Source organism: Sus scrofa, chromosome 17 (genome assembly GCF_054392235.1).
Source record: "Sus scrofa isolate SSC_HxYL_T2T_F1_AM1 chromosome 17, Sscrofa_HxYL_maternal_Yorkshire_Landrace_v2.0, whole genome shotgun sequence".
In the NCBI taxonomy this organism is placed as follows: Eukaryota; Metazoa; Chordata; class Mammalia; order Artiodactyla; family Suidae; genus Sus; species Sus scrofa.
This window is the reverse complement of record NC_139399.1, coordinates 41,180,058-41,204,293: the sequence shown is the minus strand read 5'-3', so window position 1 is coordinate 41,204,293 and position 24,236 is coordinate 41,180,058. Positions and strand designations below refer to the sequence as shown.

The window sequence follows — 24,236 nt, the reverse complement described above, 5'->3', positions numbered from 1 at the left end:
AATTGTGAACTATTATGATTGTGTAGATTTATGACACTTACGAAGAACATGTTTTTAAAAATCCTTAAAACATATTAAACTGAGAAAAGTATATCACTCAGTATTCAGAGATAAGCAGAGAACCCAGCCTGGATGGAGACATGCTACTATGGTGATTACAATGATCCCTAAGAGGTGGGATCAAACGTGGCCTTTGTCGTTGTTGTTGTAGGTTTCTGTAGAAATATGTATGCCTGGCCTCATTCCAGAAGACAGTTCAGCACATCCAACCATGTCACTTCGTTGCTTAAAATCCTCTACTTACTCCCTTGTTCTTAAAATAAAGCCCACCCATCCCAGCATGACCTACAGGTCTTGCGTGATCAAGCTGCCTCACCACGTCCCTGCACAGCACCCTGGCTTTCCTCTAGACTCTTCTGCACACAGTGTTCCTTTCACCTTGGCCCATGCCAGTCCTTCCACTGAAGACGCTCCCTGCTCCCACCACACTCCCACCTGGCGAACCCCTGCTCCTCCTTCAGATTTAGCTTCAAAGCCACATCGTCAGTCCCCTGTCCTCCATGCCTGCAAGCTCCCTTTGTACACACTCATCCCCAGAATGATTCTTCATTTATTTTTCAGTTACTTGCTCTCGAGGTCTTCCCTGCTGAACTGTAAACGCCTTGAGGACAAAGATTATCCGTGTGTGGATCCCCGCTGTGCCTTAGTCCAGGGGCTCCGTAAATATTTGATATCAAAACCCTGACTTTCCTGAGTTTTTCAAATGTCCCTAACTGGGCAAGAGACACTGCTGTAGTCTGTCAAATCGATAAGAAAATTGAATGGCAATATACCCTAGTGCATTGAAGTACAATTTCACTTGCAAAAATTTGATGAGTAAATAATGCATAAATGACACATCTTTTATGTAATGCAGGTCTCAATTCAGGGACTTTTCTCTCCAAAAGCTCAAACTACTGAGTCTATATTTTTCAGGGTGGAGATGAGTCAGGAGGCAGGAAGGGTTTGCTGCAAGCCGGCGTCTGCAGACTGATTTCTTCGGTGCAACCCACGGCCACCTCCACCGGCTGAGTCCTGAGGGTCTGCCTGACCATGGTCCTAACACCTGTTACTGTTAAGGACAGAACATTGTGCCCAGGGCTTTGATCCCAAGAGGGCAAAGCTCTCGTGTCATTCCTGGCACCCTGCATCCCTTGAGTTCACTTTGGAGGGCGCCTTTTGCCAGCAGGACCGTAGAACATTCCCTCGCGCTCCCTGCAGCCTGCTCTCCACATGACAGCCAGACCGACCCCCCACGGCCCCTGTCGATGATGTCCCTCATGCACTTTGAACCCTCCGGTGGTTTCTCTCCCCCAAGGCAGAAAGTCAGGGTCCTTCCCATGGCCCATACATTGGGCAACACTATCGCCTATTGCGCAAACCAGGGCACTCTGCGAGCCAAGGGAGTTCTGCTAATCCCACAGGGTAACAGCGCAAGCCAGGTCCCTGTGCTGAGAGCCAGGGGGCCTGGAAGATTGATCTCCGTCTGCTTCGGCAGCCTGTTTCCTACCCTCTGCCTTCACTGGTCCCCTTCACTTCCTTACTCTTTTTTTTTTTTTTTAATTTTTAATTGTTTTGGTCTTTTTGCTTTTTAGGGCCACACCCACGTCATATAGAGGTTCCCAGGCTAGGGGTCCAATCGGAGCTATAGATGTCAGCCACAGCCACAGCCACAGCCACACCAGATCCAAGCCACGTCTGCAACCTACACCACAATTCATGGCAACACCGGATCCTTAACCCACTGAGCAAGGCCAGGGATAAAACCCACAACCTCGTGGCTCCTAGTAGGATTCGTTTCCACTGCGCCATGACAGGAACGCCTTTTTTTTTTTTTTTTTTTAAGTCTCTCCCCAAGACATATGGAAGTTTTCAGGTTAGAGGATCAAATTGGGAGCTCCAGCTGCTGACCTACAACATAGCCACAGCAAAGCCAGATCTGAGTTGCATCTGTCACCTATACCGCAGCTTGCAGCAACACTGGATCCTTAACCCACTGTGTGAGTCCAGGGATTGAATCCACATCCTCATGGATATCAGTTGGGTTCTTTTTTTTTTTTTGAGATTTTTTTTTTTTTTTTTGTCATTTCTTGGGCCGCTCCAGCGGCATATGGAGGTTCCCAGGCTAGGGGTCGAATCGGAGCTATAGCCGCCAGCCTACGCCAGAGCCACAGCAATGCAGGATCCAAGCCGAGTCTGCAACCTACACCACAGCTCACGGCAACGCCGGATCGTTAACCCACTGAGCAAGGCCAGGGATCGAACCCGCGACCTCATGGTTCCTAGTCGGATTCGTTAACCACTGCGCCACGATGGGAACTCCTCAGTTGGGTTCTTAACCTGCTGAGCCACAGCAGAAACTCCCCTTACTCTTCTTTACACAACCACAAACCCTCCCCTGGCCTTCACACTTGCTGTTCCCCTGCCTGGAATGCCACCCTGCCCACTGACACCCACAGGGCTCCCCCCACCTTTGTCGCATCTCTGGTCAAAGGTCCTCCCTTCAGAGAGCCCTTCATGACTCCTCTGGGTAACACCTCCCGCCCACTCTCACTGGCATCCCCCTACCCGTCTATTTTCCTGCACAGCACTCACACCCACCCAGAACATGGATCCATCCCTTCGTTTAGAGGTGATTGGCCCCCTCTGCTAGAAAATAAGCCCCATGAAGTAGGGTTGCTGCATAATCATCACTGAATCCCCTGCCTATACCACAGGGCAGAGTATACACCAGTCAATAAACATTCATTAAGCGATGGGATGAATTGGGGTGGGTAGGGCTTTAGCACTAATTACGTGACAATTTGGGGTCATAGTCCTTGTATCTTCTCATGCAAACAACCCCCCCCCCCACTACCTGCCAAGGTAGGAATCATCCCGCTTAGTTCTCAGACAGGGAAGCTGAGCATCCTTGACTTCGTTCGTACTTGACTGACTCAGAGCCTGAAGCAGAGCAGGTAGCAGGTACTAGGTGTCAGTTCTTGAAAGGACAAAAGCCCTTACGATATTGACCCCATGGTTTAGCAGACAGAAACCTGTGTCCTGGGGAATTCAAAGCCTACCTCCCACAGCTAGTTAGCACAGCTGGGACCACACACCCAGGCCCTGGGTCCCCAGACTCTCAGTCCAGGGCTCCTTCTCCAAGTCCAAACACCACTTGGATCTTAGCAGTGATAGGAAAGTACTCCTGGCTCTCCCAACATCATGGCAGGTCCCTTGGGGGCTATGCTGGGGTGGTGGTGGGGTCAAGAGTGAGGCAGGAGGCATCTTTAGATGGCAAAACTCAAAGGTAATTAAGGATGAGGGGATCCCCAAAGACAAAGAATAGCGATGTTTGGCTTAAGTTAGACTAATAGGGTGGAAGGGCAACTTATTTGCACATTTACATTTTAGAAGACTCATTCTTTATAAATCTTTGTTATAAATCTCCACGGCTATAATAGGAGGCGACAGGGACCCAGCACATGAATCAGAAATGCCGGAATGACATCTATTAGGGCACCATTGTTCCTGAACCCGTCGTGGGGATTTTGTTGTCTTCAGTTTGGGTGCCTTTAATTAATAGACAAGCCTCATGGCTGGGCTCATTGTATGAAGGGCTTGGAGTTGGAAGCAGGGGGAGGGGGGGGAGCTGATCCAACCTCAAGGGATGATTATGATTCTCGCCATCATTATGACAAGATTTTCCCAGCTGGCAATGGTGGACAGCGTTGTCGTGGAAACCTCAAGCTTATTGGTAACCTGCTTTTTTACGGTTACCAGGATGTTGGCATCTCCTTAACCAATGCCTGCTCTCTGATCACTGCCCAGTGGCCTTGGTGACAGTGACAAAAGAACAAGAACCCCAAGAGGCCTGTGATATTTTTATTCCAGTTCCTCCTCTGGCCTGCTCTCTAGCTCCACTAATAGCTCATAAAAAAAATCATCCCTCCGTGGTGCTGCAAATGTTCTACGTTGTGACCTGAGGGCAGGGGGGTCACACAACGTGCAAATCCAAGACTCCGGTGAGACAGAGTACACTTTACAGCATATATCTTATAGCTTGATTTTTTTTTAAGTTTTTTTTTAGAACAAAATAACACCGTTTGTAGCAACGTGGACTCGACTAGAGAGTCTCACGCTAAATGAAGTCAGAAAGAGAGTCAAATACCATGTGATATCACTTATATGTGGAATTTAAAATATGGCACCAATGACCCTATCTGCAGAACAGAAGCAGATTCACAGACATAGACAACAGACTTGGGGTTGCCGGGAGGGGCGGGGGTGGAGGGAGTGGGCTGGACTGGGAGTGTGGGGTTGGCAGATGCAAACTCTTACATTTAGAAAGGATAAGCAACGAGGTCCTACTGCACAGGACAGGGAACTATATCCAGTCCCTTGGGATAGACCATGATGGACGATAATAGAAAAAGAATGTGTATGTATGCATGACTGGGTCACTCTGCTGTTCAGTAGAAATTGACACAACATTGTAAATCATTTATACTTTGATTTACAAAGTAATCAATTACTTTAAAAAAAAATTTGTTTTTTGTTTGTTTGTTTGTTTTTGGCTGCCCCACAGCATATGGAGCTCCCGGGCCAGGGATCAGATCCAAGCTGCAGCCACAAACTAAACCATAGCTGCAGCAAGGCCAGATCCTTAACCATGGTACAGGGCAGGGGATCAAACCTGCATCCCAGTGCTCCCAAGATGCTGCCGATCCCTTTTCACCACAGTAGGAGCTCCAGGTTTTTTTAAATGTTATCCTTTTCTTACCACCAGGACAAAATTTAGTCCTTTCAACAGGTGTGCGCCTTGCTTAGGTACGATCTGGAATACCAGAATCAGAGGCACTGCCCTTTAAGAGGGGGCAGCCAGGAGTGTCACACAGCTCTGAGTGTCACACAGCTCTGAATGTCAAATGCCTCACGCACTCTACAGTACTGACTTCTCAGCTCTGTCCAGTATTTTTCTCCCCATTTGACAGATTGACAGTGAGGCGAGAGGCACCTGCCCAGAGCCACCCAGAAAAGTGGGATTTGAGCACAGGTCTCTGTGACTGCTCCCTGGCCACACTCTTTCCACCTCATGTGGGCAACTTTCCTTGATCAAGAGAAATGCATCCAGAAAAGGGAGTCCAGAGCATTCTAGAATCCATAGCGTAAGGGGAAAATTTAAAAACAAAAAAAGCAGTGTTTCTCATTTTTTAAAAAAGTTTACACAATAGTAGGAGGGTAATGTGTTTCTGCTCACTTCTTTTTTAAAAAAATTATTTGCCTAAAGTAAAAAAAAAAAAAAACAAAAAACCCTTCAGCAGTTCTCGTGGCTCAGCGGAAACGAATCTGACTAGCAACCATGAGACCCAGGTTCGATCCCTGACCTCGCTGAGTGGGTTAAGGATCCAGTGTTGCCGTGAGCGGTGGTATAGGCCAGCAGCTGTAGCTCCGACTGGACCACTAGCCTGGGAACCTCCATATGCCATAAGTGCAGCCCTAAAAAAAAAAAAAAAAAAAAAAAAAACACTGCAAACCCATATTTCTACAGCCTCTTAAAAATCAAATCTGGCTACTCTGGGCCCACCTTCCCCATAGTACATATTCTCCAGTTTGTCCTGGTCCCCAACCAGCCACCATCACTCACAACAGTAGTGGTGACCACCCTCCACCACTGAATGAATGGGCTGGCATTCATTCGCTTTCCCACTGGGAACCATGCTCCAATTTTCCTCTCGAGAACCACCCCTTTCTCACCCCTCGTTCAGCTACTTTGAGTTGGGTTGAATCCAACTCTGGCTCTGGTAGCAAATCATGTGGTTCAGTTCTGACCAGTCAGAGCATCATGATAATCTGCCCCTAATGATTGGCAGTAGCTCAAGATTGGATGTGACCCAGAGTCCATAAGCTGCAATGAAACTTTGGAATTTGCTGTGAAAATAGAATGCTAGATTTGAACCTTCCTGGTATAGCCCAGAGTCAGCATGTGGAGTTTCAGAATGAATCCAACATAGAGAGCCCAGTGATGGAGAGGTCTGATGTCCTTCTTGAGCCCCTGGATCAAGCTCTACCTGAAGCTAAATATCCTGGCTCTTTCTTCTTGTTACCTGGTTTCTTAAATTTTTCTGATTTTTTTCTTTGTATGTTTTCTGGCTTGCTTGCTTCTTTAAACTGTTTGAGATAGTTAGGAGCCATTTGTTTGCAAGTAACAGAAAAGTCTTCCCGAGAGAAGCTCCTGGGCTAGCAGACAGCTAGCAGACATCAGGACCCAATGGGTAAAATTCACAGAAACCTAAATTTTAACCCAACAGAAAAATGGAACTTTTCAGTACTGAGTCATTAAGAAGTAGCAACACGTTGCAAAGTACAGGTCTATGAAGGTATTCTAGTGGATTAAAATTTCTTACCAATGTGTCAATTTTGGCACAAGGTAGGTAGTTGGAGGAGATACTCCCAACTGTAAGTTCCTTCCAACTAGATGACCCTATGCGAATCAAGAATGGAATACTCCTTAAGAAAGATTTCCTGAATAGCCTAGGGAGATTCTTCCCCACCGTATTCTTCATTATCACCAAATCCCAATTGTTTCCTTTACAGCAATTATCAATATTTTAATTTTTATGTAAATGTATTTTTAATTTTAGATTTATATTTGTTTACTCATTTATTTCTATCTCCCTCACTAGACTACAAGTTTCGTAAGAGCTGAGACCTTGTCATTTTATTTTCCTGTACCTCCAGCACCTGGCAGAAAGCCTTCGGTTGCCACTTTGGTGAACCCCCGAGGGATGAATGAGCTTTCCCTGACTCTGGGTCTTCTCTGAAGTCACTCAGAAAGCCAGTGTCCAAGTGATACCCATGAGGTCTGCAGCCACTGAATCTTCTAGTCCTATTTAAAGACATGTTATCTATGGCATTTAATGAAGGCTGTCATTTTAGTAAAGGGCATTATGCCCCCCATTCTCTAGAGTGTTCTCCACCCCTGTCACACTTCTCTTTATCTGGGAAGGTTTCTTCCTCTTGCCCTGGTCCTCCGGCATAGGACACAGCAACCCCCTTTCTCTATCCACCGCGTTGCTGGATGCTTGAGCTTTGTCACTGTCCCTTAAGACCATGTAGGAGAGAAAACCCTCATTTATCGAACTCCTACCATGTCCTAGGAGTCTTGCATACATGGTCACACCTGATCCTCACAGCCACGTTTACAAAATAGGCACTATTAGTCTTTATTCTACAGAGGAGAGAACAAGGCTCAAAGATGTCAAATGACTTATCCAAAGTCACACAGATCTCAGACTTAGAACTATGGCCCTCTAAAGTTTGTGCTCTTTCCATTATCTTATATTTAGTTTTCTAACCTGAATATGTGTGTTGTCTGTATTTTTCATTCCCCAGCACTCTTCTGTTTTTTGCTTTTTTGGGGTTTTTTGTTTGTTTGTTTGTTTGTTCATTTGTTTGTTTGTGTTGCTACACCCATGGCATGTTCCTGGGGCAGGAATCAAACCCGTGCCACAGCTGTAGCCTGCACCATAGCAACACTGGATCTTTAACTCGCTGTGCCACATGGGAACTTCCTATTCCCCAGCATTCTTTTCTGAAAATAGTCTTGTCACTCTTGGGATCTGAGACACACACACACACAGAGCCCAAATCATCAGGATCTTTCTTTTATTTATTGTACTGAAGGAGCAGGAAATAACACAGGACTAAGCAAATTCCAAGTAAATTGCAAAAAAAAAAAAAAAGCATATTTTTAAAAGCACACAAAGTAACTCTAAAACAATCAATAGATTTCAGAACATCTTGAGAGGCCTGGGGTTATGCATGAAGAGGTGGGCTCAGCAGCATCCTATACAAAATAACCAAACTTACATTTATTTCCTTCCCCATCCAGGCCAGCCTCCTGGATCCACAAACCCAACCATAGTGCCTGGGGACAGGCAAGAGACTGACAGACAGAGACAGAGAGAGAGGAGAGGACTTTGATTGAGGTCCTTCCTCTGTTTCTGGGTTATTTGAATAAAGGGAACTCATTTGGCCTCAAGCACTTAATCATTTCATTCTTCCTTCTGGTTTTATTTTGAGACATTAAGAGGAAAAAATCATCATGGGGGCTAAAGAGGGCCAGCTCCTCTTTCTAGCTGTTGCTTCTGGATTGCCTCGCCCAATGCCCAACACATATGTTTGGCCAGATGGCTTGGACTCTTGGCGGCAGATTCAGCTGCTCAAGAACACGGTTGTGCTTAACCTCATCAGCTCAACTCAGCTTCAGTTCATCCTGGGGTTGGAGTGTGATACCGATCAGTTTAATTAGTTTAATGAGGGCTGAGGGAACCGGTCCACATTTTGAATCTGTTGCACAGAACAAATTGGTTTGCCTCACTCCCTCCTTGATCATTTCAGCATTCAGGAGAGCTGCTCTCATTAACCATTTCAGAAAGGGATTTTCACGCTCTTCCTCTCCTCGGAGGAGCTGGGCGCTGTCCAGGGTACCAACATGGACTGGAGCCCAGGAACTGCGTTCTTAAAAGGTGTGTTTCTAAACAAGAAGAACGCAGAGTAACTGACTGAATATCTAACCCACTGGGAGACCAAACTTTCTAGTGTAGGAATTCCTGCTCCAATAAAAGGCAGTGTTTGAGCTTTTTACCTAAAGCATGGTCTGCACAGTAGGGAGATCTTTTGAGCTTTGAGAATCAAATGTTAGAATTTTTATTTGTTTATCACTCTTGTTTTAAATGTTTACCTCATATATTTTATGATATTTGTATATATTATATACATGTATAGTTCTGCATGGGAGGGGGTATACTCATTTATCTTCTGAGAGGGGCATTGATCGGTAAACTTTGGAGAGTCTAGATCCAGAGAGGTCAAGACGTCCACCTGGATTCCTGAAACTGGGGCATCACAAGGATGGGGTGGAGGGACTGGTGTCAAGAGCTGCTGCTGTGTAGGGTGGGAGCCAAGCACTAAGCCTATTGGAAAGGGGAATCTCCACCCTCCCTCTCACTGACCCAGACACACACAGCACCCAGGTGGAAAGAGAGGCAGATGAGGTTTGGATGTTTTATAGACAATGCTGAACTGAGCGTGGAAATGAGGGCTATAGGGGAGGATGAACGTGTGCCCTCCCACCTGGAAGGGCCTTAGGGAAAGCTCCTGACGCATTTCCAGGATGGGGAAGGGTTTACACATCAAAAAGCTCTTCATAATAGGCATTGGGGTCTTCCTGAGACCGAGTAACCACCTTGAACTGGCGCCGGAGAAAACCACCATAGCGCTTCTGGTTGTCCCACTTGAGCTTGGGACGAATGCGCCGTAAGAAGCCCCCGTAGCGCTTGTACAGGTCTTCATGACCCACCTTATCCCCGTCCCCATCCCCCTCCCCAGCCACTTCTGAGCTCCTTTTGGGGTATTTGCGCAGAAAGCCCCCATAACGTTTGACCTGCTCCTTGGGGTCCTCCACACTGGAATCCAGGGCTGCAGCCTCCATGGCACCATCATTCTGCTGGGCATCCTCCATCAGCTCAGACTCTGTTTCCTCCCCCAACCTGCCAGGGAGGCTCCTGAGCTTCTCCACCAGGCTCCTGCTCAGAGAGGTCTCCTCCGCTGGGGTGCTGAGGAGGAATCTGTTTTTCTCCAGCTCCTTCAAGAAGGGCCCCATGTACTTGACCAGCTCACTAGAGGGCTCTTCCAAAGCTGCCTTGCTCTCCAAGTCTTCCTTGCCTTCGAGCCCGAGGCTCAAGGGAGCGAGAAAAGACAGAAGGCCCTGGCACCTCTCCCACTCCTCAGTGGGCTGCAGGGCAGCCTGGCATTCCAGGGAGCAAATCTGCAAAAGACCCCAAAAGACCACAGTGGTAATACCATTCCCATCAAACCATCAAACCACAAGCTTCTTACAATAGCCAAGACAGGGAAGCAACCTAAATATCCATCAACACAGGAGGGGATAAAGAAGCTCTGGTACACATCTTCTTCTGGAATATTACCCAGCCATAAAAAAGAATGAAATAATGTTATTTGCAGCAACATGGATAGACCTAGAAATTATCATACTAAGCGAAGTAAGTCAGAGAAAGACACATATCATATGAGATCACTAACATGTAGAATCTAACAAAAAATGATACAAAAAACTTACAAAACAGAAACAGACCAAAGATTGTGAAACCAAATTCACGGTTACTAAAGGGGAACTGTGGGACAGGAAGGATAAATTGGGGATTGTAATGGACATATACACACTACTATGTATCAAACAGATAGATGGGAGTTCCCATTGTGGCTCAGCGGCAATGAACCCCACTAGTAACCATGAGGACATGGGTTCAATCCCTAGCCTCACTCAATGGGTTAAGGATCTGGCATTGCCAGAAGCTGTGGTGTAGGTCACAGACACAGCTCAGATCCCACGTTGCTGTGGCTGTGGCACAGACTGGCAGCTACAGCTCCTCTTCAACCCCTAGCCTGGAAAATTCCATGTGCCATGGGTGCAGTCCTAAAAAGACAATAAATAAATAGATAGATAGGTAGATAGATAGATAGATGGATAACAAGGAACTATTGTATAGCACAGGGTAATCTACTCAATACTGTATAATAACCTATATGGGAAAAGAATCTGAAAAGAAACAGATTTATGTATGTGCATAATTGCTTTACTTGTATACCTGACACTAACACAACTTTTGAAGTCAGTCATACTCCAATATAATTTATTTTTTAAAAAACCCACAGGAGTTCCCTTCGTGGGTCAGTGGAAATGAATCTGACTAGCATCCATGAGGATGCAGGTTTGATCCCTGGCCTCACTCAGTGGGTTAAGGATCTGGCATTGCCATGAGCTGTGGTGTAGGTTGCAGACGTGGCTCAGATCTGGCATTGCTGTGGCTGTGGTATAGGCCAGCGGCTACAGCTCCGATTTGACCTATAGCCTGGGAAACTCCATATGCCGTAGGTGCGGCCCTAAAAATACATAAAATAATAATAACAATAATAAATAAATTTTTAAAAACCCCACAAGACTCTGCCCGGAGGGCCCCCTGACCAGCGTCTAAGGAAATCCAAAACCATTGCTAACCCCAGGCTGCCCACTTTAATGTTCCCAATGGTGCATAAAGGTAGTTGGCGTTGTGTGTGCCCATGTGGGGATGAGCACACAGATGTGGAGAGGGGAGACTGCTTTCCCAAGGGCACATGGCTACAGGTGGCACTGCCAAAGTTGAACGTAAGATCTTCCCATGGTGCTCTGCTGTGCTCCCTCACATTCTTCTACTTCTTCTTTTTTTTTTTTCCTTTTCTAGGGCCTCTTCCCGCGGCATATGGAGGTTCCCAGGCTAGGGGTCCAATCAGAGCTGTGGCCACGGGCCTACGCCAGAGCCACAGCAACGTGGGATCCGAGCTGCGTCTGCAACCTACACCACAGCTCAGGGCAACGCCGGGTCTTTAACCCACTGAGCGAGGCCAGGGATCGAACCTGCAACCTCATGGTTCCTAGTCGGATTCGTTAACCACTGAGCCACAACGGGAACTCCACGTTCTTCCACTTCTGACTCCAGAGGCAATAGCTGGTTCACCCAACCTTTTCTAGGCGTGAAGGATGCTGTAAACACTCTATAGGGAAGGACAGAACGTAAAATGGCAGAAAGAACACATGTGAAGGGACATTTGAGGGTTCATCAGACCTGAGGGGACAGTAGTATCTACTTCCTAAAAGTGGGGAGGAGCCAAACATCAGGGTGACAATGGGGGAGGTGGCAGCGGTGGCAGCGACGATCGTGAGGAGGACCACAGCCACACTAGTTACTACTGGAAGCTGGACCCAGGTTCTAAGGCCATGGGTCTTCCTGCTTAATCTCTGTGTCCTTCCGAGATCATACATGGGCAACACCGGTGCCCTGGGGGCATCTCAATATAGCATCGTATATTTAATACTTTGCATCAGCACCTAATGGAATCACCCTCATTTTGCAGATGAGGAAACGGAGGCTCAGGGAGGGGATTCCAGGGTGATGGCACTAGGTATTGGTAGAACCAAAGCCTGTATTCTGTCCGCTACACCCTTGTACCTCTACTCTAGCTTGTCTGCTGGAGACAAGGCACAGGGAAAAGTCTGATTCAAAGCAAAGCGAGCAAGGCCAGCCAAAGTCCCAGGAGAAAGGTCAGGCTTGGATCCTGACAGCCAGGTCCCAGCACCTAGGGGTTGTGGAAAGAGCTTCTCTCACAGGAGTGACTGGATTTGGGAGTGCCTATCAGCCTGGTGGTAAGAAGCCCTGAAAAGTTCACGGAGGGCTGCTGATTCCGGAAGTCAGCACCGCCTCATGAATGGCACTCTTTGTTGCCAGGCAACAGGCTCCCTGGAAACCTGAGCATCTGTCCCAGACCTAAGTGAGCCCAGGATGGTGAGATCTGAGGCGGGGATGGGAGCCGGGAAACAGCAGCATCTGGTGCCCGGGTTGGCCACAAGGCAGGGAATAGAACGAATCTACAGGGCAGGCCCATGGCTACCCAGGCCTGTCACCTTCCCCTTCTAGGCTCCACGCCCTGGTCCCTTCTGCACATAGATGCCAGGACCTGGGCCTTGACTGAAACTCACCAGGGGGTTGATGGGTTTGGGCCCATCCTGGGTCTTCACAGCACACAAGGAGCACCCGGACAGGCAGTCCGCCATGGTGGAGGGGAGCACAAGGAGGCAAGCCGCCAGCAGCAGCCCCTGCCACGCCATTCTGTTTTGGGTCTTCCTGCTGGGGAAGGAAAAAGAAGAAACAAAATCTGTGATCAGGAGTTCTCATCACGGCACAGCAGAAACGAATTAGACTAAGAACCATTAGGTTGTGGGTGCAATCTCTGGCATTTGACCCCTAGCCTGGGAACCTTCATATGCCATGGGTGTGGCCCTGAAAAACAAATTCACATCCTACTTTGTGGGGTGTGTCCTGAGCCTGCAAAGCGGACGCCTGCTGGCCCTGCTGCACGGCAAGGCAAACATTCTCGTTCCCATTCCACAGTTAAGAAGACAGAAGCCCAGGGAGAGCAGCGGGTGCCCAAGGCCAACAGTCAAGGCAGAGAACTAACATGCGATGTGTGCCTGCTCCGCGCTAGGAGCTTTCCTACGTGCTGACATTCAATCTGCACAACAGCTTTTAATGTGGGCTGTGCCATTAGCGAGATGGGGAAGTTGAGGCTCAGAGAGGTGAAGTGATTGCTCACACAGGAAGTGGACAAGGGTCTGTCAGACTTCAAAGCCCACTCCGACCCCACACCAAGCCAGAAGACACAGGGTTGTCTGCTTTTCTGTGTTCTCTGAGGCTTCCATCACCTGCTCTTCTCCAGACCAATCTTTTCTGCTATGGACCTTCTCCACCCCAGTGCTTCTCTGGAGCCTGGCCGGAGCTCTCCCTTCCCTGTCTCTGCGCTGGCCTCCTTGCCTGCAGTTCCCTCACTGGCCCATCCTGTTCAGCACATCAATCCTGGGGTCAGAGCCATGGGGCCGGGTCAGGGACACCCTCGATTCCATCCCTACACCCAGCTCTTCAGCTCTGGTTTCAACCACACCCAACCGCCTATAATTCTCCTGATGAATAGATCAGGCCCTATCCCACCTCTGGCCCTTTGCACATGCTAGACCCTCCTCCTGGAAAACCTTCCTCTTCTCTTCTATTACTTGTCATTTAGGTCTTAGATTAGATCTCACCTTCCCCAGGCAGGTGTGTGTCTCATGTCTAGGCTGGGTGAGATGCTCCCCTTTGTATTTTCACAGAAAATTGTGCCTCCTCCATCAAAATATTTCTCCATTTGGTAATTATCTATTTGAGTCCTCAGACGATCGTTTCATGAAAGCAGGAGATGTGTCTTGTTTTCATCTCTGAAATACTTTCTCAGGGTCCCTCAAACATGCCAGGCCTGCCTCTACCTCAGGGCCTTTGCACGTCCTATTCCTCCAGCTGCGAAAATCTTTGGACTCAGATTAATCTTTCACATGGCTCCCTCCTTCTTGTAACTGAATGAATGAACACTCACCATCTCATACTGTCCTATCATTTGATGCTTTTCATTGTTGCCTATTATCATTCCTTCATTAGACTATTAGCTCCCTGCGGGCACAGACCTAACTGGCATAGTCCCTTCTGTATCCTGGCACCCACAACCCTGGCCCTCAACAAATATTGGGCAGATGAGTTAATGCTTCACAAAGAGTCTATTAGAAGCTGCCCCTTTCATAGTTAACTCCTTATTGACCGATTATTAACAGGCAAGGCTGTCAAATGGGAGCAAAGTGCAGAACTTCCAACCGGAAGTGGGCAGTTCCCCTGAGACACCATCCCCAGCAGCAGGGCCACCGCTGTAGCCTGATACCTCCATCACTGCTCTCCCAGATGGCTGTCCTACCTCCTCCCACGCAGTCCCCACTCCTACCCACTGCCCTGTCTGCTCAGCTATCCAGGGGTTTGAAAGATTCCACCCACGGCCCCAGGACCCCACACCATAGCCCAGAGCTGGCGTCAGGGCACCCAGTAGGTGTCCCTCCAGAGCAGGCCTGACAGGATCGCAGCCACCACTGATGGGTCCCTTACTGTGCGTCACACCTTGACTAAGCCCTGCATCTGTCATCTCATTTACTCCTCCCCAGAGAAGGCACTGCCAGTTCAGTGAAGTCTTCATGCCTTCAAGGGAGTAGTGAAGCAGGGGTCCACGTCCCATCCTGTTTGACTCCCGACACGTGTGCCCTTAATGACCACAGTTTCTAGAACCACTTTGCTTCATTAACAGCTGAACCCTCCATAAGGCCCAGAGGGCCCTGGGCGCAGGGCCTTTACTTGTATATTGTACCCAATCTGCCCACTGTGAGGGGTGGGCATCATTATCCCCACTTTATAGATGAGAGAGATGGTGCTCAGAGAGGCTTGGTGAATCTCCTGAGGTCACACAGCAATTAAAGGTGAGAACTCAGGTTCATCTGCTTCTCTCCAGGCTGGGCTAGGTCTGCCCCCTAAGCAGAGGGGCCCAGAGAAGGAGCTTCCAGGAGGTGGCCTGCGTCCATCCATGCCTCTCTCCTTCCTCTCTTTCTCTCACGCTCTATTAACTGCTGAGCGGATTTGGGTTCCAGGCGAGTGAGCCGTGCCGTTTATGTGCAGATACAAAGCAGGCAGCTCGCGCTTTCTCTCGTATCAGCGATGGCTGGGCTGGCCCGGCGCAAGATTAGCAAGGAATTAAGCCACTGGGGAGGGACAGCATCACCACCTTCTAACTCCTGGCTAGAAGCTTCCCACACAGCTTTGGCTGCTTAAGTAGGAAGCTCAATTTGAGATCTCGTTGTCCCAGGCAAAAATAACGTCAGCATGCTTTCCTTTCGTCCACTAACTTTACATTTAATAATAATAACTGCTTGGAGTTCCCGTCGTGTCTCAGTGGTTAACAAATCCGACTAGGAACCATGAGGTTGCAGGTTCAATCCCTGGCCTCACTCAGTGGGTTAAGGATCCGGCATTGTTGTGAGCTGTGGTGTAGGTTGCAGACTTGGCTCGGATCTTGCGTTGCTGTGGGTCTGGTGTAGGCTGGTGGCCACAGCTCCGATTCGACCTCTAGCCTGGGAACCTCCATATGCCACAGGAGGGGCCCTAGAAAAAGGCATAAAGAGTAATAATAGTAATAACAATAATAATAACAGTTCTAGCTGAGCTGATGGTTGTTGAGTGAAGATGCTCTGAGTCTTTCTCGTGGATGAATTCATTTACACTCACAGTAACTCTATGGGGCGGGTCGTGGCCACCTCACAGATGAGGAAACGGAGTTTAGACACCTGCCAAGACTCTAGAGCTAGCGAGCGGCAAAGCTGGGATTTATATGCAGGCAGTCTGGCTCCAGAAGTCACCTTCTAACCAGTGTATATGGCCCCAGCCCCCCGATGCACCCCCTCGCCAGCCTCTGGCTCCTCCTCCTGGCTCCACACAGACACCCTCCACAAAGCAGCCAGAGGATGGTTCCAAAAGGCCAGTCTGACTACACCCTGCCCTGCATCCGGGTCCTCCGTGGCCTTTGGGAGGACCCACCCCTTCTCCAGGCTCTCCAGGGCTTCCTGCTGAGGAGAACTGCCACTGACCAGGCTGGGCATTGCTCACCGTATGCGGCCCCATGCTGAGTCCCGCATGTGACTTGACTTAAGGGGAGCTTGTAGGCGGGGACTGATAGTCTCCTTGTTCTACTGTGAGGAAATGGAGGCGCAGAGAGGTCACATCACCTTTTCGAGGTATCCCAGCAAAGGCGTGGCACTCCCACCCTGAGCCTGACCAAGCCACCTGCAATTCTACAAAGAATGCCCCGGTGCCCATTCCCCCAAGCCTTTGCACTTGGCACCCCTTTCTCACCCCGCCATCCACCCTCTTCTGCCCCGACCTGCCTAACTCGTACTGTTTTTCAAAAGTCAGTCTCGGAGTTCCCGTCGTGGCGCAGTGGTTAACGAATCCGACTAGGAACCATGAGGTTGCCGGTTCGATCCCTGGCCTCACTCAGTGGGTTAAGGATTCGGCGTTGCCGTGAGCTGTGGTGTAGGTCGCAGACGTGGCTCAGATCCCACGTTGCTTAGGCCGGCAGCTACAGCTCTGATTTGACCCCTAGCCTGAGAACCTCCATATGCCGCAGGAGCAGCCCTTGAAAAGGCAAAAAGGCAATAAAATAAAATAAATTTTTAAAAAGTCAGTCTCAGTTGCCTTCTCCAGGAAGTCTGCCTGGATTAATTCCCCCGTTTGAGCTCTCACAGCTGTCTGTGGCAGCTCCATCATATAATTGCCTCTTGCAGAGTTCCCTCCCAGGTCGGACTTTGTAAGCGCAGAATCCCTGACGTGAGAGAGTGCTGTGCGGGAGGATGACGAGGATGCCAGGCGGATGAGGGAGCATAAAGGAAGAAACAGGTCAAGAAAGTGGAGATGTGAGCGGAGGTCCGATAGGTCCACCCTCACAGGACCACAGAGAGTTTGCATTTCCTTCTATGTGATGGGAAAACTGAGCAAATTTGAATGACTGGTGAATGAATGAATGGTGTCCCCATTGTTGAAAGCAGGGCTGGACCTGGAACAAGAGCTCCATGCCGGTGTGTTGAGTGAATGACTGGGTGACTCTGGAGCTCCCACAAGCGTGGTTTGAATTTTTCTGGCTCACACCTTCCCACTTCCAGAGAAACGCATGTCAGCGGAGGGTCTGAAACCAATACCTGCTAAAGGAATTCAGCTAATGTTAATGAGACCCCAGAGAGGGGTGAGGGGTGGGAAGAGAAGAGGGCAGGTAAGAAAGGGGAGACAGGAGGGAGGGAAAACCAGGCCCTGAGGGGAAAATGGGGGGAGGAGGATGTGGGTCAGAAAACGGTCCAAAGAGAGACAGAGCAGAGAGAGAAAGAAAGAGGGAAGAGAGAGGGAGTCAAGGAAGAGGGGAAGGTACTGGGAGGAAGAAGGAAACAGGTAGGTATGAAGCCTCCATTCCAACCTGACTTGGGCTACAGGAGGTGGGGGAAAAAAACAGAAGCAAAGAAATTCTTGTTGGATGGAGTTCCCGTCGCGGCACAGTGGTCAACAAATCTGACTAGGAACCATGAGGTTGCAGGTTCGGTCCCTGGCCTTGCTCAGTGGGTTAAGGATCCAGTGTTGCCGTGAGCTGTGGTGTAGGTCACATACGCGGCTCATATACCGTGTTGCTGTGGCTGTGGTGTAGGCCAGCAGCTACAGCTCCAATTCGACCCCTAGCCTGGGAACCTCCATATGCTGCAGGAGCGGCCCAAGAAATGGCAAAAAAGACAAAAAAAAAAAGACATTATTGTTGTGGCTGTGAGGATCCGGGTTCAACCTCTAGCCTCACTCAGTGGGATAAGGATCTGGCATTGTGATGAGTTGTAGCAAAGGTCACAGATGCAGCTTGGATCCAGTGTTGCCGTGGGTTAGGCCAGCAGCTGCAATTCCCATTCCTGGCCTGGGAATCTCCATATGCTGCAGGTGCAGCTATTAAAAAAAATTTTTTTTAAAAAGATTGATAATAACATAGGGCCCAGAACAGAGGGTTTTAAACAAAAGAAGTTGTTGAATGAATTGCCTGCCATTTGTGGAGGGGCTACTGTGTGCTGGGAGTACTGAGAGCCCCGTATTGATGGTGACATCAATAAGAGCCAACGTTTCTCAAAAGCCTACCTGGCTGCCAGGCTCTGCGTGATCTTTTTACACGTGTTATTCTAATCCTCACAACAACCCAGGGGTGAGGGCGTTTATACCCATTGTACAGAGAGCAAGACTGAGGCTGGGAGAGACGCTGCTCACCCAAGTCCACCCAGCCTGTGAGTGGGAGGGCTGGGCCCCCGAGTGGATCTCCGGGGCCTCGCTCAGAGGCACACCAGCCCTGAGACTTTCTTTAGCCATCCTGTTCCCTTCCTCCTTTAGATAAACGGATTACTGAGCAAGGTCAGGTGAGTCCCAAGGGAGCATTTTCACCTTCCTGCGGGGCCTGGCTTGGAAGTGGTACCTCAGAGCTTGCCCTGCCTGCTCATCATCTCTGACTTGGGATGAGCCAGGAGTAAAGGAACGTTGCGTTCATCTCTGTATCAGACGTGGACAGTGAGCCGAGCCGGCTCGGTGAGCCCTGGGGACAGGGAGTCAGCAGAGTCAGCGCAGACCAGGGAAGGGGACCGGGTGGCTGGGGTTGGGGGCGGGGCTTGCATAGCCTCTGGTAAAGGAGGGGCCCCTTTTCTGAACTCGGCTTGGCGGTCCAGGGGGCCTCCTAGGGGCCTCCCAAAGTAACCCCGGCGGTGGCGCTTGCAAGTTTAGGAAGCATTTCTACAGCTTCCACTTCCCCCGTGGAGGCACGTGGAGTCAGCCCGGAGAGGGAGGTGAGGCTAGGGGGATGGAGGTGATTCTCCCCTAAAGGAAGAAGAAATTTTGGACCCAACTGCCTCCAAAATCACATGATCCAATCCTTAGAAGAAGCCTCTTTCTCTGAATGTACACACCCAATTTTTTGGTTTCTCTCCTGATCACACAGCACTCATCCCCTCTGTTTACACAGTGTCCCGGTGGCTTTCAGGGGACAAAAGCACAGTTGAGCGCTGAAATCGGGACCTAGGGCCCAGAACGCCCCAAATATTTACTATCTAGTCCTTTACAAAACAAGTTTGCTGGAGTTCCTGCTATGGCCGTGTCTCTGCTGCACCAGGACACAGGTTCGCTCCGGGCCCAGCACAGTGGGTCAAAGGATCCCGCGTTGCCACAGCTGCAGCGTAGGTTGCAACGGAGGCTCAGATCTGATCCCTGGCCGGGGAACTCCATATGCCTCGGGGCAGCCAAAAAAAGAAAGGAAAAGAGAAAGTCTGCTGACCGCTGCTCCCCTAACTTTGATAACCATTTTATTGTTCTAATGATTCAAATCATTTTGAAGCTGATTTTCTTGGGGCATCCGTTTCCTCTCCAAGCCTGTCTTCTCACCTGCCAGTGGGTTTGTAGCGCCTCCGCCCTGTCTCCGTAAGGGCTCCCTCCGAGGGCATCATTTAAAGGCCAGGATCCCCAAGATCTTTTCATCACCAAGGGCCCAGAGCTCCTTGAAGGGGAAGGGGCTGCCTGGCCTCTTATCTCCTCTTGATATTTCAATATTGTCATCAGAGAGCTCTGAGGAGCAACAAGCATTTTTATTTAAAAAGCCAGCATGGAATAATAATGGCTTGATTTAACATCGCAATTATCTCTCCGAGCACTTTATCGCATGTGATTATCCGTATTTGATAGAAGAGGAAATGGGAAAAGGTAGAAATGAAGTCACTTGTTTAAGGTCACATCGTGAGTCAGGAGGGAAATGGAGACAGAACTGGGGCCTCCCACACCCAGGCCTTGACTCGCGCTGAGGGGGTGGCGTCCTTTCCGTGACCCTCCAGCGAGCTCTGTGCCAGCCCAGCCCCGGCTTCCCATGGACCCCCCCCCCAGGACAGGTGCTATTATTCCAGGCAGGCTCTGGTTCCAGGAAGCAAGAGTGAGAACCACGTGACAAAGCGCCCCAAGGCCTGGAGCACCCAAGGGGGCAAAGTGGGATCTGGGACCATCACACCCCCTGTTGAGGGCACAGCAGTGGACCTGTATCTCAGTTACTGGATCCTCCCTAAAGGGCACAATGAACCCATTTACTTGACGGGGAAACAGAGACCTGGAGAAGCAAAACACCTGGCCAGGCCGCCACGGAGCAGCTTGGGGTCAGCCTGGGACTCCACTTCACCAACCATCCTGAGCTGTACACCACGTTAACTGTCCACTCGTTCCCCCAACCTCCGCTCCAGCTCATGTTCCTGAAGATGAGACTGTTTCGGGAATTTCACTCCACTCGAAAATACTTACAGTTCGCTTCTGTGGGTCTCCAGTGGGCCGGCCCACACGGGGCCCCCCAACTGGAAAAGATTGTTCTTGTTAGGCCTTCAGAGTCGTTAACAAAGAATGGAGTATCAATTTAAGGGGATGCAGGCATGGCTTCTGGATGGAAAAGGAAGGCACCATTTAGTCCAGCAAGAAGTCAGAACACAGAGCCCAGCATGAGGTCCCCACCGAGGGCTGGCCACCTCTCACGAGCCACTCCTTGTCCAGAGACTAGAGTTAAAAGAGTGAGCGGCCTGCAAGCCACATCATTAAGTACATTTTGGAAAGAATGTTTTTTGAGAGCAGGGTTCCTATGGAACTCTCATCCTTTGTTATTGGGTGCAATTAAGAGATGGGGAGAAAAGCGTGGACAGAGGGGGGGGCAAAGAGACAGAGCCCAGAGGTGGGCCGGGGGGGCGGGAGGGAGCCAAGAAGAGCAGCAGAGACTTGCACACGGAGAGAAAGAGATCAAGGTGCCTAGACACACGGGGAGTGAGCCAACAGACCACACGGGAAAAGACAATAAGGGTTAGAAGCAGAGATGGGAGAGGATGAGTGGGAATGAGAGGGAGACGGATAAGAAAGGGGAGGCGAGGAAGAGAGGGAGCAAGAGGAGGGATGGAGAGAAGGCAGAATGGAAATAGCTCTTGATCAGGAAGTTGCCCTATTACGGGATCCACGATCACCAGTTCCCTTCTCCTGCAGTCCTCCGATCTGCCCTCTGTTCCTGCGGCCAGTGGACCAGAGGCCCAATGACGTAATAACTGCTCCATAAAGAGGTTAAAGGACTGTCCAGTATTAAGCTAAGGGGCAAAATGCTGATGGGCAAATTGAGCATGCCTAGGTCCTGCAGTGATCCCACTGGCCAGGAGGATGGCTGGAAGGATTCGGGGAGAGGCCTCCTGAGCCAGGAGATGTGCCTCATGGTCCTGGGCCATCGTCAGGAGCCTCCATCTGGAGCCTCCAGGAGCCTCCATCTGGATCCTGGCTGGAGGGGCTTAGTGAGGTCCAATTCATAGGACTCAGGGACCCCACTCCTTCTCCAGGCCCTGATCCTGGGCTTACCTGGGTGTCCCCAGCAATGTTTACTGCCTGCCACAGGGGCCAGCTCTGTCTCAGTGAAATCGTGTTAGCCCTTTGTCAGATCCAATGAGAAGAACCACCATTTATGAGCTGGGATGAGCAGAAACGGCAAAAGATAGCAGCTAGCTGACTGCACTTTCTCAGGCACCGCTGGAATCAAACCACCAACTATTGATCCCACTTAAAGATGGACGACATCTAATAAACACAGCAATTGTGCAAGAATGACCCAAGGAGGTGGGCAGGGGGCGGGGGAGTTAGGGAAGATCAATCAAGGAGAGACTTCAAGATCCCCAGGCAGCAGCTGAAGACATAAAGTCCTCTTGGCAGGGAGAGAAGGGGGTGGGCGGGGAAGGTGTGTCAGCCCCACTAACAGAAGTATTAGACACTAGATCATATTTCCTGGACTTAGCCCCCAGCGTGATGGAGTGGGACAATCAACGTTGCTGTAATGGGTTGGAGAAGGGGAGGGCTGCAGCTCTGCCACCGGGACAGTGCAAACTCACGCAGTCACACTAGCATTTAGGGACCAGCTCCTAAACACCAAGCATCTTACTGTATCTCATGGCATCTCATGATAACCTCGGGAGGTGAATATGACCACCCTTGTTGCTCAGAGAGGGAGAGCCACTGTCCCCAAACCACAGAGCAAATGAGTGGTGGGATCTGGGACTTGAACCCAGCACCGTCTTGGGGGTTGTGAGATACATATTTAGAAGTGATATGGAAAATTCCTGGCTCCTCCAGATCCTAATCCCTCTCTGTGTGTTTTAATGGGGATTGTAAATTTCTCGAAGAGCCCCAGAGCTGGTCCCTTTGCCCGTTCTGCTAAAACCTGCTGGGTTCTACTACAGCCTCAGAAGTCACTGTGACATTCCCCCCCCCCCCCAGGTGTAACAGTGAGAGGGGATTCGCCTGCCACCCATCACACCTCTAACTCATCTGGGGCAAAGCAGTGGGTTTGAGATCCCTTCAGCAACCTCACCCAGGCAGCACAGCTCGCCTGGCTTGGGTTGCTGCAACAGCTCCCCCACGCAGATCTCAAAGCCTGGAGATAAATGACCTGCAAAAATAGAACAAAAGGCAAGGTGGAGTGGGACTGGTGAGAGAAGGTGAGGGGAAAAGAGGGAGAAGATGCAGCGGTGGGAGGGGGAGCAGGGGGTTGACGTTCTGAAATGTGTTGCAATGGATCTTAACTAGAAAGCCTGTCAAATTAGAAAGACAAGCCTTGTATATTTTCCCAACCCTTGGAAGAACCATGGTAATGAAGACTTTTGGTCTGTGGGAGGGGAACTGAAATCAGATCCAATAACCTGAAGAAGTTGTTTCTCTTGGGAAATTCGGAGGCTTAATTAAGGAATGTTTGTAAAGCTTGGAGAGATTCTAGATAAAAGATAATACCCAGGAAAAAGTACGAGGTTACAGAATTTCCTGTGCAATCTTGGAGTCATCAGCAGCTTTTCTTCCTGAAGCTCACCAGCCCCCTCCCCGCCCCCCGCCTTTATTTTTTTTGCTGGAGTCAAACTTTAAGATTCTATAGTATTTTCTTTGAATACAAATATCTTTCTGGAGGAGCAAATCTTCTTTCCCATCTGAGTTTCCTCCCTGCCAAACCTTGACTCCTCTGCCTGTAATTGACATGAAAGCAACAAGTCCTCTCAAAGTAAAATGGATGAGGAAAATCCTGCTAAGCCTGGGTCTCCTGGCATGCTGTCACTCTCTCCCCTCCTCCCCTCCCAACAAAACAACCCCAAACTTCATTTCTGTGTGAAATTATGTCTAAAGAAGCCACTCAAGCCCGCACCCTGCCAGCAATTAAACACGATCCAAAAAGAATGAAAAGGCTGAACTTGGCTATACATTGATGTACATTTTACGTGGTAAATGCCAGAGCCCTGACATCTCATTAATGTCCCCAAGCTCTTGTTCTCTAAGTCCAACGAGAATCACTGACCTTTAAAATTACCCTGATTAGCTAAGCCTCTCACTTCTTCCACCCAAGGCATCCCATTCTCGCTTGGGCACCACCGTGGAGAGGCAGCCTGCCAGAGGAAGAAGATCCCGCAGCCAAAACCAAGCGGTGGTCCTCTTGGGAGGGAGCAGCCCACCTGTTTCAGCCAGGGCTGTACTGAGAGGGAAAATCCAAGGAGCAGTCCGTCTCGGACGGATCTGGCTTTGGAAACTAGCCTCATAACTCTTACTATCTCTGCCAGATAATCGGACCCACACCTGCCACCCCCCAGCCCAAGCTTCCACCCTCTCCAGGTCCAGAGAATCAGGAAAAATAAATAAAAACCAAGAGAGAGGATTCCAGCACTCTCTGGATATTACCTGTGCTCCTCTTTGTCCCTGGGCAGCTTCTGGCCAAACAGGTCGGAGGGTGGTGGCAGGTGGCCGGTCCAAGACCAAGGCACGGTCCTGCCTCCAGCTGGGAAGGAGGTGCCAAAGAGGCAGCTGTGAGCGCAGCCAAAGCCCCTTAGAATGGCAGTTCTGGTGCCTCGGCCCCCCTTTTATGGACTAGAGCCTCCCCCTGTCGCTCAGCCCTTGCTCAGCACAGGCTGCACCGAGCCAATGGGGAAGTAGCTCAGAGCAGTCAGAGGCGCAGACCCCGGGGCCCTTCAACTCGAACTCCCTGGGCCCGACACAATAGGCTTCTCTCTGTGACAGGGGATGTGGAGGAGGAAGGCAGCCGCGCTGGGAGGGGGGCGGATTCTGGGTGTAGTGCTGTTTGTCACTTGAAATCTGGCCACTTCAGTCTTTGATGCG

At 49.8% G+C, this 24,236-nt stretch overlaps 1 protein-coding gene across 3 annotated transcripts; it reads right to left on the bottom strand.

Moving 5' to 3' along the window:
- Window positions 1–7,669: 7,669 nt before the first annotated feature.
- On the bottom strand, window positions 7,670–23,953 carry PDYN (prodynorphin). Of its 3 annotated transcripts, none has more exons than XM_021077316.2 (3): window positions 23,802–23,953; window positions 12,617–12,764; window positions 7,670–9,850 (listed from the first exon to the last, which is right to left on the bottom strand). In XM_021077316.2, the coding sequence occupies exons 2-3, from the start codon at window positions 12,743–12,745 to the stop codon at window positions 9,209–9,211; spliced, it is 771 nt and encodes a 256-aa protein (XP_020932975.1). In that variant the 5' UTR covers window positions 12,746–12,764; window positions 23,802–23,953; the 3' UTR covers window positions 7,670–9,208.
- Window positions 23,954–24,236: the final 283 nt, after the last annotated feature.

Bases quoted from the DNA above. Each gene is read 5' to 3' on its own strand.
- PDYN (XM_021077316.2), bottom strand. From the start codon at position 12,745: ATGGCGTGGCAGGGGCTGCTGCTGGCGGCTTGCCTCCTTGTGCTCCCC. The intron at 9,851-12,616 runs GTGAGTTTCAGT...GGTCTTTTGCAG, and splicing joins CCAAACCCATCAACCCCCTG to ATTTGCTCCCTGGAATGCCA.